The 18,098-nt window shown below is 44.7% G+C and overlaps 4 protein-coding genes across 6 annotated transcripts; all 4 read left to right on the top strand.

Moving 5' to 3' along the window:
* The first annotated feature begins 2,706 nt into the window (after positions 1-2,706).
* LOC124470304 (apolipoprotein D-like) lies at positions 2,707-3,898 on the top strand. Its single transcript, XM_047024132.1, has 5 exons — positions 2,707-2,879; positions 2,979-3,083; positions 3,226-3,347; positions 3,438-3,526; positions 3,600-3,898. Exons 1-5 carry the CDS (start codon positions 2,862-2,864, stop codon positions 3,833-3,835), a joined length of 570 nt encoding a protein of 189 aa, XP_046880088.1. The 5' UTR covers positions 2,707-2,861; the 3' UTR covers positions 3,836-3,898.
* A 246-nt stretch (positions 3,899-4,144) lies between these two features.
* apodb (apolipoprotein Db) lies at positions 4,145-6,751 on the top strand. 2 transcript variants are annotated; one of them, XM_047023722.1, is made up of 6 exons: positions 4,150-4,355; positions 4,695-4,764; positions 5,012-5,127; positions 5,250-5,371; positions 5,624-5,709; positions 6,056-6,751. In XM_047023722.1, the coding sequence occupies exons 3-6, from the start codon at positions 5,014-5,016 to the stop codon at positions 6,286-6,288; spliced, it is 555 nt and encodes a 184-aa protein (XP_046879678.1). In that variant the 5' UTR covers positions 4,150-4,355; positions 4,695-4,764; positions 5,012-5,013; the 3' UTR covers positions 6,289-6,751. The 2 variants fall into 2 exon arrangements, with proteins under 2 accessions (XP_046879679.1, XP_046879678.1); XM_047023723.1 differs by lacking the exon at positions 4,695-4,764 and having other exon boundaries at positions 4,145-4,355.
* A 248-nt stretch (positions 6,752-6,999) lies between these two features.
* Positions 7,000-9,103, top strand: otos (otospiralin). The gene is made up of 4 exons (XM_047024190.1): positions 7,000-7,131; positions 7,370-7,439; positions 7,985-8,011; positions 8,404-9,103. Exons 1-4 carry the CDS (start codon positions 7,000-7,002, stop codon positions 8,589-8,591), a joined length of 417 nt encoding a protein of 138 aa, XP_046880146.1. The 3' UTR covers positions 8,592-9,103.
* Positions 9,104-9,224: 121 nt separating this feature from the next.
* cops9 (COP9 signalosome subunit 9) lies at positions 9,225-17,966 on the top strand. 2 transcript variants are annotated; one of them, XM_047024099.1, is made up of 9 exons: positions 9,236-9,368; positions 9,921-9,993; positions 11,045-13,480; positions 14,807-14,851; positions 14,956-15,098; positions 15,367-15,762; positions 15,885-16,139; positions 16,361-16,522; positions 16,728-17,966. In XM_047024099.1, the coding sequence occupies exons 3-9, from the start codon at positions 13,363-13,365 to the stop codon at positions 17,388-17,390; spliced, it is 1,782 nt and encodes a 593-aa protein (XP_046880055.1). In that variant the 5' UTR covers positions 9,236-9,368; positions 9,921-9,993; positions 11,045-13,362; the 3' UTR covers positions 17,391-17,966. The 2 variants fall into 2 exon arrangements, with proteins under 2 accessions (XP_046880054.1, XP_046880055.1); XM_047024098.1 differs by lacking the exons at positions 14,807-14,851; positions 14,956-15,098; positions 15,367-15,762; ... (1 more) ...; positions 16,361-16,522; positions 16,728-17,966 and having other exon boundaries at positions 9,225-9,368; positions 11,045-11,232.
* The last annotated feature ends 132 nt before the right edge of the window (positions 17,967-18,098 follow it).

Raw genomic sequence — 18,098 nt, 5'->3', positions numbered from 1 at the left:
TTGTCATAATGTCAATGGGAAACAATAGCAATTAAAGAACGCAATTGCTATTAATTAATATTAGCGCATTCTACTATACCTGTACAATGGTGGTGTACTCTTCAAGGGAGCTTTCCAAATGCTCGATGATCATAGTTTTCTACAAATAAAACAGACACAAACTCTAGCCCAGGCCCCATTTGGAATTACACAGAAGAGAACACCCAGGCAGAACTCTCCTAGAGCAGGAAAGTTCTTTCTGAAACTCGGTCCCGTCCGACATTACAGATTTTACCTCGTGCAAGTCGTAACTGTTCTTGTCAAGGGAGAGTCGGTGCTCCTCCAGTTGTTGCTGAAAGTCAAACACCAAGCAGACAATCATTTTTTATTTTTCATTTTTATTTAAAAGCAAGTGTGTAAAAAAATGTGTGTGTGTGTGTGTATGTATGTGAGTGGGTGAACAGTTGATGATGAGACACCTGTAGGGCCTGCAGGGCGTTGCTCAACTTGGCAATCTTGCTCTTGTTCTTGGCCCTCTCAGGTAAGATGCAAGACATCTGAAACACAGAAAAAGTTCAACTCACAGGGTTGTCTACATGCTAGTTGACAAGCGCTGTCCATACCTCACTGTTGATGTTTTCATATTGGGCTTTCAGGGCCTTGTTCTCTCTCTCCTGCAAGAACAGAAAAAAAGGCAAAGATGTTGTTGCTGTTGTTTTTTTGCTCCGAGTGCAGTGGAGTTGGAGATCTGTGAGGGTTTCATCGTAGATTGTCGTCGGTGGAGGCAAAAACACGTCTTGTGTGTTCCTGACAGCTGGTGGGTACTGAAAGTACTGAAAGTACCCACCAGCTGTCGGATGCGGTTCCCCTGGGTGCTGATAGTGACGTCCATCTCTGCGGCGGCTCTCCGGAGATCTTCAAGCTCATCCCCCAGCTTCTCAGCATCATGCATAGCCTGCTTGAGACTGAAAAAAGTCCAAATACAATACTGTGATGAATGTTGTTATTTGTAGCAGGTTTACCTTGACATTTCAAATAGTTTCGATTTCTACATGACATTTAGAGTATGAGGTAACCGACTCAATTTGCACTCATATTCATTAGTTCCAGAACTGTACAGTCTGTTTGAACCAAACCATCTTGTAAAATGGGGTTCATGCATGAATGCATTTGTGTGTGAACGTGACAATTTGTGCCTTTTCATTTGGTGGCTGAGGGCCGTGTTCTCAGTGCGGAGAGATGTGTTCTGTTCGTCCGCCAACTCCACAGAGTGCTGCAGCTCCACATTCAGTTGCTTCAGTCTGTCCTGAGAGTACATCAACTCTGAGATGACATCAAGCGTCTCCTCAGGATTTCTACAGACATACATAAATCCCAGCGTACATCAATTTCACAGGTCATAGAGACCACACCACTTCTGTAAATCCCACCCAGGCCTGTAAATGGCCAACACTTGTGTGCATCACTTGCAAGTTCATTTATATTCGGCCTACATGCATTGCAATTTGTTGCCTGACGAGACTGTCAACAACAGAATGTGTGTGTGGTAGGTGTTTTTGTATAAAATCTCACAGGCCTGAAGCTTTGAGAAGGCTCTCATCTTCGGACACATACATCCTTGCTGATTCGTCATTCTGCTTTTCCTCTGCCCCGCAAACGTGCGAGCATGCGCCTTCATACAACATTGATGCACAATGTAATATTGTTATTTCCCATAAATTAAACGAGTTTCCTAATCAAGTCATTTGCGGTTCTTTTCCCCTTCGTAACATGCCTCGGAAATGACTTACCTTCTTGAACTTCACTATCCATAACCTGTGGTCGTTTATGATGTCATAGTGTGAAAGCTTTCCAAGTCAGTCACTCAGCTCGCTTCGACTAGCATCCTAGACTTTTTTTTAAATCAAACGAAACATTAAAAGTTAATTTAATAATAAATTGCTTAGTCTGCTTTAAATAGGTAGATTGAATAAAAGAGAATAGCTAGCTACTGCAGTAATCTGCTCACGATCGCACACTGAAAGCTATCATTAGCCAGTGTAGACTAGCTACATAAAATCCCCTAATATTAACTATCACCACACTATATGTTTATTCGACTATATTTATAATATCAATACATATTATATTTTAAGACAGATTTTAAAAACACAGTGAAAGAAGGGCTACCAGTTTGACAGTTGTCTTGAAGGCTAACTTGTGCAGGGTTAGCTAACTAACTCCAGCAGTAGCCTAACTTTCACGATATATTTAACCAATCACAGCTAAGTAAGATAATAATTAGTATCAGGTTTCCTGGAGGGTTGGAATGATAGCTCTCCAGATACAATAATATAAATTGGAGGAGTTTGAAAAAAATAAAGGCAGCTAGGGTCCTTAAATGTGTAAATCATGATGCCCGCTTTGTGCATCCTTAAAATGACTGTAACATAGGAATTACTACAGTACTGTGCAGTCTTAGGCACACAATAGGTTAAGCAAAAATGCTTTAAGAAATTATAAAATGAAGACTAAACAAAAATCTTCTTAACATTGCACTTGCATACTGCCACACAAATAGGAAAGACAAAAAATACATATTCAAGACTATTGATTTAAATCAATATTGGGTGCCCAAAACTTTAGGAGGGTACATATTTTTCCTTTGGTGTGTGTTTGTTTTTGTGTTATTTCAATCTGTGGTTTGAGTGTTCTTGTGTAAACAGTTTTTTGTACCCTCCAAAGTCCACTGGTAAAAGCTGAAACATAGGCAGACTGCTCAGACCACTTTTTGCAGCTTGGACATGTAAAGAAGGTTTAGCCTGTGTGGCCATTAACTGCAGTTTTAAATTAGATTTCAGATTAACAGGAAAGTGAAGAATCAAGTTGGATCTATTGTTATCATGGCTAAGTGTTTTCAGGTAATGTGTCTCTTTTTGTGTATCTTGCCATATTCTAGAATCTGTTTGTGTTTCTGTGTGTCTGTTTTGTGTAACTCACTTTGTAACCATGTGGGCTAGGTGCTCTTTATGATTATAATTGCTGCGATACCTGCACATGCTCAGTCCTTCCACCTGGGCCGGTGTCTCACCCCTGAACTTCAAAAAGACTTTGACATCAACAAGGTAATCTTTAAACTGATTCAGCGACAGATTTGTCTATGAGAAGATCAATGCAGTTGGGTGTATTTGATGGTAGCTCAGATCAGTGTACCTTGATGTTACTCGAGTGGCTGATGTTGAATAAGTGACACTCCCTATTCTGTAGTACCTTGGGCAGTGGTATGAGATTGAGAAGCTTCCTGCTGTGTTTGAGAAAGGGACATGCAACCAGGCCAAATACTCCTTACTGGATGATGGGACTGTCCAAGTGCGCAATGCAGAGCTGTTGTGAGTTCAACACAAGCATTGGCTATGTGTGAATACACATCCATTCACACACTCTATTACAGTCAAATGAAAAAACGTTCTGTCACTCAGGGCAAATGGGAAGATTAACTCAATAGAGGGTGTGGCCAAGGTCAAAGACTCAATCCAATCTGCCATACTCAAAGTTAAGTTCTTTAAAGGTAGGTCTCAAATGCCAAACCAGACCCTCTCATGTCTCACACACTCCTATTAATACAGTGCTCCATTCTTCAGGTGTTCCGGATGCACCATACTGGGTCCTCTCTACAGACTATGTGAGCCATGCGCTAGTCTACTCCTGCATTGGGTACCTGCGTCTGTTTCATATAGACTTTGCCTGGGTATTGGCTCGCAACAGGACACTGCCTGATGATGTCATCAGCCAGCTCCATGATGCTTTGGCAGTGGCTGGGGTCAATATCAACCGCCTTACTTTTTCTAACCAGACAGGCTGCCCGGATATGTCTTGAGAATACACACACACACACATTCATGTCATTAAAGTGACCAATTAAAAAATCGAATTCAATTTTATTGTTCTGTGTAATTGCATTACTGTCTTTCACCATCCCCTGTCTACTATTTTTTTAAGTATGTATGTATATGAAAAAGGAATGTCCAAACTAGTAGCATGCCTGTTGATGACAAGAAAGTGTTCAGTTGAGGGTTATAGGCTACATCATTTGTTTTTGTAAAAAGAAAAGTGACGTGAATCAGGGTGAAATCACCTAAGAGTCACCGCCTTATGATATAATTCATGACAGGCAGGCACTTTTCTCACTAAGGAATGCATTCACATAATGGTCTCATGACGACAATTTAGCTAATCAACTGCCTTGTGCTACATGTGCGCACTGACACTGCGCTGGGAGCTCATCTCAAACAGTGCTGCACTGAGAAGGACTCCACGTTGGATGTATTGCTGGTTATTACTCAGAATTGAAGAGAATATTTGAACCATTCTTTTTCTAAGCTTTTTTCGTAAGACAGGTAAGAAACGATTTACCCTATTTGAAGAGATGTATATGTGGGTCCAAGTTATGATAAATGAACAGATTTACAATTCTATAGTGAAAGGGCTATTATTTTACAGAAGGTTTGCTAGGATAAGGGCTACTTTCAAAAAAGTAATGTGATTAGATATTGTGTATTATAATATTGCTATAATAATCATGGACAAGTATGATCAGGGTGTGGGTTGAACGGAAAATATTGAGTTCCTTTGGTGATAGTTGCGATTATTTTTGAGTTGCGGCGTAATTGGACCTTCAGGGAATGCTGATTAATGGTTTTCTGTTCTCTGCCTTTACACCCCCCCCCCCCTTCTAGCTGTCTCTTTCTCTTACTCTCTTTGTGTGTTTGACAAAAGAAGGGAGATAAAGTATAACTGGAAGAACAGGTGAGGCAACACAGGTAGCATGGGGTGTCAATTCTAAACACAGCATGCAGCTTTAGATGCACCTGTTGTGGTAGACAATCTAGTGTGCCTTGCCTATGATCTTGGGCCAAGATGACAGATTATGCAAACAATGTTATGTTATGCAACGTTTTTTACTGAGGTTTCTTATAATGGACGATGTATATGTATATTTTTAATTGACTTTGGGAAAATCTAATCTCATGCACTCTGTTCTCCTCTCTTTTAGGGATGAAGTTTCTTGTTTTTTCACTTTTCCTGCTCCTCCCTCTGGTGTCTGCCCAGACCTATAGATGGGGACCCTGTCCATCTCCCAGAGTCCAGCCCAACTTTGACCTTAAGCAGGTCATACACACAAGACAATGCATACACTTCCTCTCTCTTTCTCTCTCATTCTCTTCATTGCAAACACACGGTTGTCAAGTCTGTCTAACACATTCACACATGTGTACACCTTCTGTCCTCAGTACCTGGGAACGTGGTATGAGATTGAGAAACTTCCAGCATCGTTTGAGAGAGGAAAGTGCATTGAGGCCAACTATGCTTTGAGAGGGGATGGCACAATCCGAGTGCTCAACACCCAGACTTAGTGAGTAGTAAAACAAGAATTTGGGGCTTGCAACATAGTTATGTTTGTCAATGTATGGTGTATGGGTGACTACTGACTAGAATGTGAAACTGGTATGGTCAGTTTTCAGACGTACAACCTTATGGACGATGATGCGTGAAGTGTACTGCATGTCATTTGTCATTGTGTGTTGTGAATGTCAGAACAGATGGTATCTGAGAAATATGTCTTAAGGGACTGTCTCATTCTCTGCTTCTGTCTATCTCCCTCCAGTAAAGGCAAAGTTACCCCTATCGAGGGAACAGCTGTTGTACCAGATCTCAAGGAACCAGCCAAGTTGGGAGTCAGTTTCTCTTACTGTGAGTCTTTTCTGAGCCTTTTTTTCTGTCATGACACATTCACATGATTGAATTTGCCGAGGCTGTTATGGTTGAGAATCCACCATAATTCAGACACAAGGACTTTCTCTGTGTGCATGACCTCAGCACTGCAGTCTCCCTGGGTAAGGGTCACATTATGACCTTAGAGCAGATAAACAACCTGCTGGGAAAACTGTTGGTGGAAAATGAGACCAAGGGACATCTGACATCATCTTTCTCAGGATGTTTGTGTGTGTGTCTGTGTATGTGTCAAGGGGGAGAGGCACACCACTCAACACCACCTCTCTCTCTTTCTCTCTCTTTCTTTCTTCCACTCTGGTCCCAGTCTCTCCCTACAGCGCGTACTGGGTGCTGAGCACAGACTATGCGACCGGGGCAGTGGTGTACTCCTGTACCGACATTCTGAAGCTGTTCCACGTGGAGTTTGCCTGGATCCTGGGGCGCTCCCGCTTCCTGACTGTTGCCACCGTGGATCATGCCAGACAGCTGCTGCAGCAAGAAAACATTGACATCACTAACTTAAAGGCCACTGACCAGTCAGGCTGCCAAAACATTTAAAAAGACAGCTAAGAGGATGACTGGTACCCTTGATCTACTACTCTTTTGAGCGCCCACGTTTAGATTGACTTCTTGTTACTACCCCGTGTCTCTTGTGTCAATCTGAGAATTCTGAACAGGTGTAATCAATATCCCCCTGCTTGTATTTTACACTACTTATAACATTATGCATGTTTTAGATCTGATGTAATGCCTTTAAATAAGCGGTATGTACGGGTTGATCAGAAATTGAGCACTGCATATCAGGGTACAATTCCTATCTGTTTTTCAGGAATTCATGTTTTACAACATTCATTATATATCATATGTTATGTGTTCTTATTTCAGAGTTGGTGATACTTCAAGTATTTAACACTGAATTGTTTTATTCTCTTGCATGGGATTTTCGTAATTTTTTACCCATTGGATTTGTTTTCAGATATAAATATTGGGGTTTGTCTATTAAAGTATAATTTTGAAATCAGATGAAATAATTCTCTTTTTTTGTGTGACCATGAGGAATTAGAATGTGACCGTGACACAACAATGACATAATTAGCTTACCACCATAAACTACATAAAGAGACAGAAACTGAATCACGATAATCACTTCTGCCCTGTCATTTAGAGATCGCTGCTGCCACCCTCTGAAAATGCCCACAGTATACCTTGAAAACAAAACAGCGCACCTTACAGACAGAAAGACACACTCACACAACGTGGCTATGGAGCATGTTGGCATGTGCGCATGTGTGTGCTGGGAGGGGACATGTGGCCAACAGGGTTGAGCAGCTGTGTTGTTGGTCTCCTGGTCTCCAGCAGAACACCAGCATCACTCTGATCCTCTACTGGGGCTACTCACAGGTAAGTAACTACAGGTCTCCTCACAAGGCTCAAACTTCTGCTCACATCACTACAAACATGGTCAACCTCAGAGAAATCTCTAATATAATGATAACTTTTAACAAAGCAAAAAACCATGGGTTACATATGAGTAAAAGCAGATAGGAGGTCATTGTTGCATAGAAATTGACGGCAGTAAAAATTGGATACATATTTTTGATGTTTTACTTGATTTGAGTGTGTGTGTGTTTTGTTTCAGGTGGGCAGAATGAAGTTGCTGGTCCATCTCAGTATTTTCCTCCTCTGTCTTATTGCCTATCGCATGTGTGGTGAGTGTCTTACACTAGGAAATCACGGCACATTCTGGGCTTGTGATGATCATTACCCATTTCTTTACACTGCTTGGTGTACGGGACGAGTTTTACATTTTAACTGTTTGAAAGATGAAGAGTTGTAAAAAGTACTATATTGCAGAAAGTGCTTATAGACTTGAATAAACCCTTGTTTAACTGGCAGATATAGTTTATTCTGATCATTTATAGCACTGACAGCAATGCATCCATAGGAAGACATCTGTTTTTGAGTCTTGGATGTATACAATGAGCAGTCTGTTTCTGTGTGACTGTGTGTATGGTTACTAGTGTGCTGGCAAGTTTGTGTGTGTGTGTGTGTGTGTGTGTTGTGTGCAAACACAGTGAGGAATAATATTTGAGGAGGAAACAGGTTTCCTCAGGTATCATGGACTCCCTCAGGTTATGCTAAATTTTCCATCATCTGAATCCCCTCTCTGTGTGTGGAGTATTTTGGAATGCTCAGGAATGCTAAGGATCTCTCTGAGCCTTTCCATCCTGCCCCTTCTCTCCCTCTCTCTCAGGCGCCAGAATCATCGTTCCTGAAGGAGGTAAAATAATAACCTCCCATTTATGATAGTAGATTCGAATCCCCATCTGAAGCAAACCTTATTAAAGATATTTAATCGAATCCCTCTCTCTCTACGTGTTACCACAGGACAGCTACTTTGCATCAGTATCGTTCATCAGTCTGTTTCCATTTACTGTGCTTCCAGTGAAATAAGAATCTGTTGTGGAAATATTTTCATCTTTGCCATGCAAAGTTTCTTCCATTCTAAGATATAAAACGTCAGTCTATGTAGAGATTCAGCCTAACAACACTCCCTCTCATGCGATATTGCTTATACATACTGTGGATGTATTTCTCCTTGCAATAGCCTTGTAAAACACAACACTGTAAAATGTGACACGTCTGTGACTGTCCCTCTCTGTGGGTGTACAGTTCCATATGATGAGCCCCCAGCAGTTCCCTACTGGCCCTATTCCACCTCCGACTTCTGGCACTACATAGAGTACTTCAGGTCCATCGGAGCCTACAACCACATCAACGAGATGGCCCGTGCCTTCTACGCCCACCAGCACCTGGGAGACACACTTGGATACGAGACTGCGGAGGGACATGAACACTGAGAGGCCAAGGAGACAAGGGGGACACAGGGTTTCGGAAGAGAGAGTTCAGGGGAGAGGGAAATGTGTGGAGTTGATACAACAAACAGGAAGAGATGGAGGGGAGGTTGACGAAAGGCTGGGCAGAAACAAAGGCAGAAGGAAGCTTGCTCAGAGATGCTATAGTATTAGATCATTTTAAATATGTAAACATATTATAATCTATTAGAAAGTGGATTAAAACCTCCCTGCCAACATACAGTATTCATGTTTTTACTGTTTTGAATGCAGTGGGGGAGTTATAATAAGTAATAAAGAGTAAAGAAAAAAGGAGATAAAGAACACAAGCTTCTTCTGCAGTCTGTGTATCATTCTCTCTGTATATATTATGTGCAATGTATAATATAATATAGATATTGTAGAGTAATGTAGAGTATCAGACATATTATTGAACCTGTAGTGCTCTGTCCAGTGGCAGCCTTAATGTAAAATACTATCGACGTAACGTGCAATATCAAATAAAAGGATGAAAGTTATTGGTCCTGCCTTTCTTATTCACCCACACTATCCAATTTTAGGATTTCAACTGAGAAATACTAAGGCTATTTCAAGTCGGTACCATTGGTGTCTGATGCCAGTCGAGCTCATTTGACGGTTACGGTAGTGTCACACGGGTTAGTGTCCGGGTGTGATTCAACGATTACCTGACTGTCAGTGTCAAGAACGAGAAGAGACAGAATGAAACCTGCAGTGGATGAAATGTTCCCAGAGGGTGCTGGCCCGTATGTGGATCTAGACGAGGTTAGTAGATCTTAAAGTTGCACTAGCATGGCTTGTAGTACTAGCGGTAGCCTAGCTAGAAAACCTATGTTTAGCTAGCATGTACTTTGTGCGAGCTAGCATCTATAACTTGGCTAGCTTTAGCTAGCCTAGTGTGGAATGTCTTTCTTTTTCGATTTCGATGGTATTGTTAGCTGTATAACAAGCTCATATTGCTGTACATGTACCAATGATCCAAAATACTTTAGGACATTCATTACTCATTGATACCCATGGCGAGCTGTTGTTTACCTGCTTGCTGAAAGAATATTTATCTAACCACCAGTCCTGTTGGTAGAGCTAGAGCTTACAACTTGCCAACTAATAGCTATCTCTAGCTGCGTAGTTACTAGCCAGTTAGTTCAGGTAGGATGCTTAGTCTAGCTTGCGACATCAGAGCACAAGACGCATGTCAAAGAGGAAAATATATCAAGCATGTATTTCTAGCTACCTTAATGCGACATCTATGTTGTGTTTTGTGTGCTAACGTGTTGAAATAGCTACATGTGTTGAATGTATAACTATGTGCCACAGGCAGGGGGCAGCAGCGGCCTACTCATGGACCTCGCAGCTAATGAAAAAGCGGTGCACTCGGACTTTTTTAACGGTATGATGTCCCCATCCACTTCAGTTGAATCCCTGTGTCCTTTAAATTAATTCCAGTAGAAGATGGGAAAATTAATGTTAAATAAACTTCAAGGAAATAGAAGAGGAAGTGGAAAAAGGTTGCACCGAAAGGCTTTCCATTCTCGTCCGCCAACACTACCTGACCTCACTACCGCATGCCCTTTGAAATTTAACTCCTAAATCACTGACAAAACCAGTGAAATTGTCTTTTTGGTGCCAACGTGAAGGCGTTTCCCCATTTGTGGTTTAAATAGAGAAGTGTGCCTCATTCAGGTAGTTTCTCATTCAGGTTGGACTTTACAATTGCTGTCAATACAAACTATCAACTGTCAAGGACTTCCTACAATAAAAGTGCTGTTTATCATAATGGCAGGTATGGATTAATTGTAGACCTGATCAGCAACTCATACATCCATGCTTGTGTTTGTTTTGCCAACTGCGCTGTCTAACGGGAACATGAACATCCCATCCCATCATCCCATTAACCTCAATTCACATTTAAAGAACGCATAGGCTGACACACTTGCGCAAATGTTTAAGTTAGTCTGCTTTTCATTTCTGTGTTGGCAACATATGAAACTGTTTATGGCACAGTAGCACATGACCTAGAAAAGAGCTGAATGCTGAAAACAGGAAAGGAAAGGGGTTGCAAGAGAGGAGGAAAGAGTGAGCTGGAAAAGGAGAAGACGATGTTAACGTGGCTTTATTGGTCCTGTTAGACTGAGGCTCTGCAGGACACCTCGTCAGTCAGCCCCTTTGAACACACCACACACACACTGACACACACACACCACATACACACATTCATACAGGGCCCTAAAACCACCGTTCCCCACAGATTCTGTGATCTTTGTGACTTTTAATGACGTTTCCTTGAAGCTTCTACCAGCCGAATGGTCAACTAATCAATTCATTTTGGACTACGTGGGGCAGTGGCGGGAGAAGGACCTTTTAAATCTGTGAGACAACATCATTCCTTGTCATGTTTTTTAAAACTACTTTGCCTTTTCTTTCTGTCCTTTTTTTAACAGACTTTGAAGATCTGTTTGATGACGACGACCTACAGTGAAAGAAACCTTGTGACGTTGGTGTGTGTGTGTGTGTGTTTGAACATGGACGCTACCACTTTACCTGAAGAAAGATGTCCACTGCTTGTGAGCGATGTTGCTATGTCCCCTCCAAAGTGTTTGTTGTAATAAAGCTTTCTGTTTCTAACCCAGCCATGTTGAACCAGATGTCTGAATTCTGAGAATCCCACACATTCCAGTGTTGGGCTAAATTATGAGTATGGTTTTGCTGTTGTCGTGTTTTAGTCTGCTCTTGGTGGGATTGCAGGTTTTGTGGGCGCACAGAAACACCTGTTGGCGACCGTAATTACACACACGATACATGGAACTATAAGGTATGGACAGGACGAGGCAGGTAAAGGTTGGTAAAACGTGGAAATGCTTAAAAATACGAGGGAGATAAAACATTGATGTTCACAATCCTTGAGGTCACTTGCTGACAGCTGAAGCAGATGCGTTCTTTCAGCCTGATTAAGCTTCTAATCCAAACTCTGATTACAAATCGCACACTATTTACTTAACAAAGATGATTTATTCGCAGGTTTTAATGACCAATGTTTTTCATTGCTGTTTTGCTCCCATCTGTGTGGAATAGGGAGCTCTGATGGTCGATGTGGTTGATGCTACATGGGCCCCATGCAGCATGGCCTTGTTGAGGTCAATTCACAGACAGTTTAATACATTTCATGTTCACTCAATGCTTGAGAGGTAAATAAATTAAATTCATTCATTTGAATGAAAATCTGCTTTGAATTACTTCTGGTTCCGGTTTGAATCATAAGTTACACAATTGAAATGGAACTGCATATCTGTTCTTTTGTTTCAAGGATGTAAGAATGACAAGGAAATCCAATACCATCTGGCAAAGTAATTTTACAACAGATTCCTTGTACATATACATGAGGGTAACATTGGATGCAGTAAGGTTGTGGTCCACATGAAAAGACAATGGACAATGTGCCACGTAATATTACAAATCCGTTACCTGAATAATCATTGTTGAGATGGTTTGGTGGTTCAACAATGTGTGTGTGTGTGTGCATATGCATACAAATTAACTGTTACAGAGCCAACGTGTCTGAACGCAACAGACTTGAGAAGGAAACTGTAGATTATGAAATTCCTGATGGTGAGACCAGCTGTCACGGTCAGACTGCCTGTGTGAGAATGGGCTTGTCTGCGTGTGTCATGCATGATTCTGAGCTTGTGTGTGTGAGTAAGGTGTGTGTGCTAGAAATCGGTGGTCTCAATCACCAAGGGGGGCTGACTGAAGTGCTTATGTGGCACCTTACACGCATGCACATGTTATGCTTCTTCTACGTTTTTTTCTTCATTTTCTCCTTCTCGTTCAAGGTAGGTGTCGTACATGCGCATACAAACAACCTATCTTTTTTTTCCCCCCTCAAATATGACTTCCATCCTCTCTCTCTCTCTCTCTCTCTCTCTCTTTCTCTTTCTCCATTTCTGTCTAGGTAATTAGTTTATCTACCATTGGTCAGACAGCTTGGAGGGCATCAGCCAATCACAGGTCTTCTTGAAGTGCCACTCAACCTTCGGGGAAACCTTTTGTGTGTTAATGAACTGTGTGTGTGTGTTACTGATGAGAGGTCTGTTTAAAACCAACCAAACCCTTCTACCAGAGCACAGTCTGTCAGAGGGGCAAGAAAGACTGGGCATTCTGGAAGTTTCTCACACACACTCACACTGCTGGGTCAAACTGAGTTACTTGTCCTTGAAGCTTGAACAGACCACCTCAACCCAAGAATCTACAGAGACATTTCTACACCCAGGTAAGACAGAAACTCCCCCACACACACAGCCACAAATTCTGTTTACCTGGTGCAGATAAAACTTTAATCCTAGACACCTCAAACAGATTTGGGTGATATTCAACGTTTATATGTTTTTATCATGGTCTAGCTCACTACTATTAACCAGACTGGAGCCCTAGTCAGTAGTACGGTGTTGAGGTCCTGGTTATAGTGAACTGTGGATGGTGTTAACAGCCTGTGTAGCTGTGCTGTAAGACAGACCAGAAATGTCAGGTCAGTGAAGAATACAGTCTATCCTGAAGCACCTGGAGTAGGTAAATGGCTTAGATTACCCCCCCTGAAGCTGATATGGAAACCTTTTGGAGGTTTGAGGAGGTTTGAGGACAGGACTGTATGCCCTTATGGCCTTACGGGTACATGAAGAGCACACACTATCATGTCAGGTTTCGAAGGGTCGAACATCGTCATCTTTGCTCTGTGTGGTGAGCATTTTCTCATGTGTGTGTGTGTATGTGTGGATGTGTGTTTGGTCTTCTCAGGAGAGGGGGAGGTAGAGTGATGGCTGCAGAAAGAATGTCTTTCTCCTGTCTATTAACAACAGCTCTTCTGGCTACAATCCTACTGCCAGGTAAGTACATACCAGCAAGCATGCATTTCTGAAACTTGTGCATCCTCCTCACTTACTGACGTCAGTCAATCAATCAACCCGTTCTCGTGGGACTGGGCTGAGGAGATTTCCTTCCCAATTGAGTGAGTTCAGTAGGGATTGGGCAACAAAAATGCTTAAGAGTTTGAACACGAAGACATGAGTTTCTGGACCCACCTGTTTCGAGTTCAGAGCTGACATGATCGACAGCTTTATACGGGCAAAGCTTTATTGAATTCTTGTCTCTCCTCTTAAACCGTTTTGGAAACAGGCCCCTGTGCTAGTTAGAGGGCTGGAGAGAGAGAGGGGGAGGAGGTGGAGAAGCACCCTTTCATCGCTCCTGGTCTTGTAAAAGATTAGTACCTGTCAGCATCAGTGCTCCCCCTCTCCTCCTCCCTCTGCCTCTCTTTTCCTCCTCCCTCCGTCCTGTGGCTGCTGTTACCAGATGTTCAAGTCTTTTACAGGCTCGTAAAAAATAATACAACGGATACACTGAAGCAGTGACATTGAAGTACCCCCCCCCCCCCCCGTCTTGTGCCCCCTGGCCCCCCCGGCCTCCCATCCCCAACAGCACCGGATCTTCCTCATGGCTGTTTTTCCTTCACTAATCATTTCTTGCTTTTGTTAAAAGCTTTCTGTCTCTCCCTGTCCCTCTGCTCCACCTCAGAAGCTTCCCGTCTTTTCCTCAGTCCTTCTTCATGCCTCCTGTGTCTTTCTCTCTACCCCCCCCCATCATTCCCTCGACTTCATCCTTTCTTCATCTTCTATCTCTCATTCTTTCTTTCTGTCTTACCAGCTCTTCTTCCACCTATCCTTCTGCCAATTTATATCAATCTCGTTCCTGCCTCCCTTCTCCCTCCATCACCGCCTCCCTGTTCCTGTAGAGCATGAACTCCTTCTCCCTCCATCACCGCCTCCCTGCTCCTGTAAAGCATGAACACCTTCTCCCCGTGGAGATGAAAGAGAGCTGAATCTGTGTTTTCTGCTGGAGTCACACACACACAAACACACACACAGTTCTTTGAGGTAACAACACAGTCGGAGGTTCACTATTAACAGTAACCTATAAAATCTACAAAGACTTCAGCCAGAAAACCTTCAGGCAGATCCAATTACCCTTATCCTGTATATCTGTGTGTGTGCGCTTGCACGTTACTACCTGTATATTGCAGACACAGTAAGGGGGGTGGGGTGATTTCAGTCTCTGCTCTGACTCAGGAAGGTAACATCTGGCTTTCACAATTGCTTCTGTTGGTGTGTGTGTATGTGTGTGTCTCTTAATGTCCAATTGTGTGTGTTTGTTTTCAGAATTCCTTTCTGCTGGACCTATTGTTCAGAACCTCAAAGGAGATGGTAATGACAAAATAACCTTTTAAACACACACACACACAGACCAACACACACACATTTTGAATTGTATTTTGTATGAAAATATCTTGTGATGTCTGTATGACCAGAAGGACATGCCAGTGATGCTACCGTTGCTATGGCGTCACCGAGGAGACTAGTCCGTAACCGTAGAAACATCAGCTGGTACAAACAGCACGCTGACTTCTGGAGCTGGTACAAGTTCTTCACAGACAATGGCAACCAGGAGGCAGTGAGTGCAGACACACACACACCTAGTGACAGTGTGCAGACACATGAATGCCACCCTTTGACTTTGTCCTTGCCATTTGCTTTCATCTTAATGAAAGTCTTAAATCCTTGCTATCTTGGTATATTTTCTTACCAACTCTTTGCTTTCCCCCTCCCCACCTCTCTCCCCACCTCTCTCCCCACCTCTCCCCCCACCCCTCTCTCCCCACCTCTCATCCCACCTCTCTTTCCTCCCCTCTCCTCTCACCTCCCCACCTCTCCCTCCCCAGGTCCAGGAGCTGGACCGGGTCTACCTGGCCTACCTCCAGAACAAGAACCGAGCCGAGGGCCGCCGCTCCTACAAGGCCTACCTGAGCCACCTGGGGGATATTTACAAGTCCTGCGCCGATTCCGAAGACCCCAACTGTGTGGCCTCCTACACCAGCAGACCCAAGCCTGAGGCCCCCAAACCTGCCCCCAAACCCGCCCCCATCAAAGTATGTGACCCCTACAGGGATCCCTACTGCCTGTATGCTGCCCTGGCAGCCCAGACCAAGGGCCCTGCCCCCGCCCCCGCCCCAGTCAAAGCCCCCGCCCCCCTGTACGTGCGCTCGCCCGTAGCGGTGAAGGACCCCTGGTCTGGGTACTACTTCTACGCCCCTAGCGTGGAGTCTTTCCTGTCTAAGGTAGGAGACGCACACACTGGCCCCCTCCTGGGAGGCTCACTACTGATAACAGCTGGTTGTCTGGTGAAAATGAATCGGCCATCATCATCCTTCACATCCCGTTCTCCTGGTTCTCCCTCCAGGAGCAGAAGTCGGAGCTGCTGCGTATCTGTGCCTCCGAGGACGTGGAGTGTCTACAGTACCACCTGAGGGCTGCCTACGGCTACAAGCCCTCTGCCGGAGCCCTGCCCTCCTACGCCCACCTGGGCTGCAACCCCAAAACGGACCCCAACTGCAAGCCCCAGCTGGTGCAGAAAGCCCCCAGCGGCCTCTACCTGCGCTACCCCAACTGTGACCCTCATAGGGACCCCTACTGCGCCTACGCTGCCTCCCTCCAGGTAGGCCCCCCTCCAGCCTCCAGCCTCACTAGAGGCACTGGTGATGTGCTCGTTGGGTTACACACTATTGGGGTTATTTATTTCGATGTTTATTAGTTTTTGTCTTTTGATAAGGATGTGAGTTGGAAATAATCATGTTAAAATTATTTGTATTTCAGTCTTTTTATCGAATCATTTCTGAAAGCATTTTAGATGACTATGTTTCTGCTGCCTCCCTCCAGGCCCCCCGGGCCCCAGCCCCCCCCGCCCAGGCCCCCGCCGGTCCCGGCTCCTGTAACCCCTTGTTTGAGGATGGCTGCAACCCTCTGACCGCCACCAAGTACGCCACACCCCCCGAGGAGTTCCAAGATGAGCATCGAGATGAGGCTGCCGCCATGCGTGCCGCCCCCCCCCGCACCAAGGCAGCGCAGCGACCCTTTCGCCATGTTCAGGGACGCCTACGCAAATGCTAACGGGGAAAGCAATCCTCATGCCTCGTATCGTCAAGCTAGCGCTCCAGTTAGTGACCCGTACGCCAGGCTACGCCAGGCTATGGCTAGCGCTCAGGCTAACACTCCAGCTAGCGACCCATACGCCATGTTTAGCGAGGGCAATGCTAATGCTAACGATCCCTTTGCCATGTACCGCCAGGCCGCGGCGGCTGCAATGCACCGCAGGGCCCCTCCGGCACCCAGGCAGCAATATCCCGCCCCCCCACCCCACTACGAGGAGCCCCCCCAGGAGGATCGCCACCCCCTGGGCCCCCGAGGGAAGACCAAGGAAGGCTATGACTGCTTTATCGGCTATGACCAAGAGTGCTACCCTCTGAAACCCAGCGAGCCCCGCTCCGGTGCCCACCGCCACACCGCCTACCCCGCAGAGCCCTACGAGCCCCACCTCAACGCCGACGGGAGCAGGAGCGGCGTGAGGGAGCCCACCAACCCCGACTGCGACCCCGAGTACGACTCCGACTGCCGCCTGAGTCGCTACGAGCCCGAGCAGCCTGCCGAGGCCCGTCCAGAGCACCATGCCGAGGCTGACCACCAGGGGGCAGCGGACCAGGGTGAGCACCACTACCAGGGGGCAGGAGAGAGCGAGCAGGAGCAGTACGAGGCGGAGCCCTACCAGAGCGGGCAGGAGGAGTCCTACGGGGCCTACCCCCCCCACTCACAGGGCATGCCCAGCTTCCAGGACATGTTGAGGGGATACGGGGACCAGTACCCAGAGCAGGGGGATCACAGGGCCTACGCAGATGACTACCGCAAGAAATAAACACACACGCACACACAACCTAGCCTGCACACAACGGACTAACACACACACACACGTACACAACCTAGCCTACATGTAATGGACTAACACTTACACATATAATTCACACAGACCAAGAGCGTATCCTTAAAACAACCCCACGGTACTACTATACACACACACGTATAAAAACATGCACACACATATACAGACACACACACAACCAGTCAAACTGGCGAAAGTTTGGGGCAGAATTATTGAGAGAAAACGGACGAAACAGGACTGGTGCCAGAGGATGTCTGGAAGTCTGACACACAAAGGAACACACGTTGCTGATAGCTGTAGGAGCACGCTTAGCTGGTAGGCGGTGCTGATGAGAAGTTCTGTAGCTGTTTTACATGTGACGGTTTCACCTGGCCCTTTGCTTTGCAGAATCACTTCCCAACTCACTGGAATATTTAATGAATTGTGAAAGCTCAGCTTCGCTTCTGCATCTATAAAACTCATTTTTTGTTTGTTGGTCTTTTGCTTTTGTTACTGATGTATTATGTAAAGTTTTTTTCACTTTTGAATGTTCCAATAAAAGCTTTGAAAGTCTTAAACTTTTGCCTTGTTTGCTGCCTGTCGTTCTTGAAGAAAATCAAAGAACCTGTCTAGTGTTTCAAAAAACGAAAGGAAGAAAGATGAGGCTTTCGGCACAATAAGCTGATTATCCTCTGCTGACCCCTA

The sequence above is a fragment of the Hypomesus transpacificus genome, chromosome 8 (genome assembly GCF_021917145.1).
Source record: "Hypomesus transpacificus isolate Combined female chromosome 8, fHypTra1, whole genome shotgun sequence".
Classification (NCBI taxonomy): Eukaryota; Metazoa; Chordata; class Actinopteri; order Osmeriformes; family Osmeridae; genus Hypomesus; species Hypomesus transpacificus.
This window is presented reverse-complemented; position numbering and strand designations above follow the sequence as displayed.

Coding starts and splice junctions, on each gene's coding strand:
- otos (XM_047024190.1), top strand. CDS start 7,000: ATGTTGGCATGTGCGCATGTGTGTGCTGGGAGGGGACATGTGGCCAAC. Junction 7,132..7,369: donor TCTACTGGGGCTACTCACAG/GTAAGTAACTAC, acceptor GTTTTGTTTCAG/GTGGGCAGAATGAAGTTGCT. Junction 8,012..8,403: donor AATCATCGTTCCTGAAGGAG/GTAAAATAATAA, acceptor GTGGGTGTACAG/TTCCATATGATGAGCCCCCA.
- apodb (XM_047023723.1), top strand. CDS start 5,014: ATGAAGTTTCTTGTTTTTTCACTTTTCCTGCTCCTCCCTCTGGTGTCT. Junction 5,372..5,623: donor GTGCTCAACACCCAGACTTA/GTGAGTAGTAAA, acceptor ATCTCCCTCCAG/TAAAGGCAAAGTTACCCCTA. Junction 5,710..6,055: donor GGGAGTCAGTTTCTCTTACT/GTGAGTCTTTTC, acceptor CTCTGGTCCCAG/TCTCTCCCTACAGCGCGTAC.
- LOC124470304 (XM_047024132.1), top strand. Junction 3,348..3,437: donor GTGCGCAATGCAGAGCTGTT/GTGAGTTCAACA, acceptor TCTGTCACTCAG/GGCAAATGGGAAGATTAACT. Junction 3,527..3,599: donor CAAAGTTAAGTTCTTTAAAG/GTAGGTCTCAAA, acceptor TCCATTCTTCAG/GTGTTCCGGATGCACCATAC.
- cops9 (XM_047024099.1), top strand. CDS start 13,363: ATGTGTGGATGTGTGTTTGGTCTTCTCAGGAGAGGGGGAGGTAGAGTG. Junction 14,852..14,955: donor TCAGAACCTCAAAGGAGATG/GTAATGACAAAA, acceptor CTGTATGACCAG/AAGGACATGCCAGTGATGCT. Junction 15,099..15,366: donor ACAATGGCAACCAGGAGGCA/GTGAGTGCAGAC, acceptor CTCCCTCCCCAG/GTCCAGGAGCTGGACCGGGT.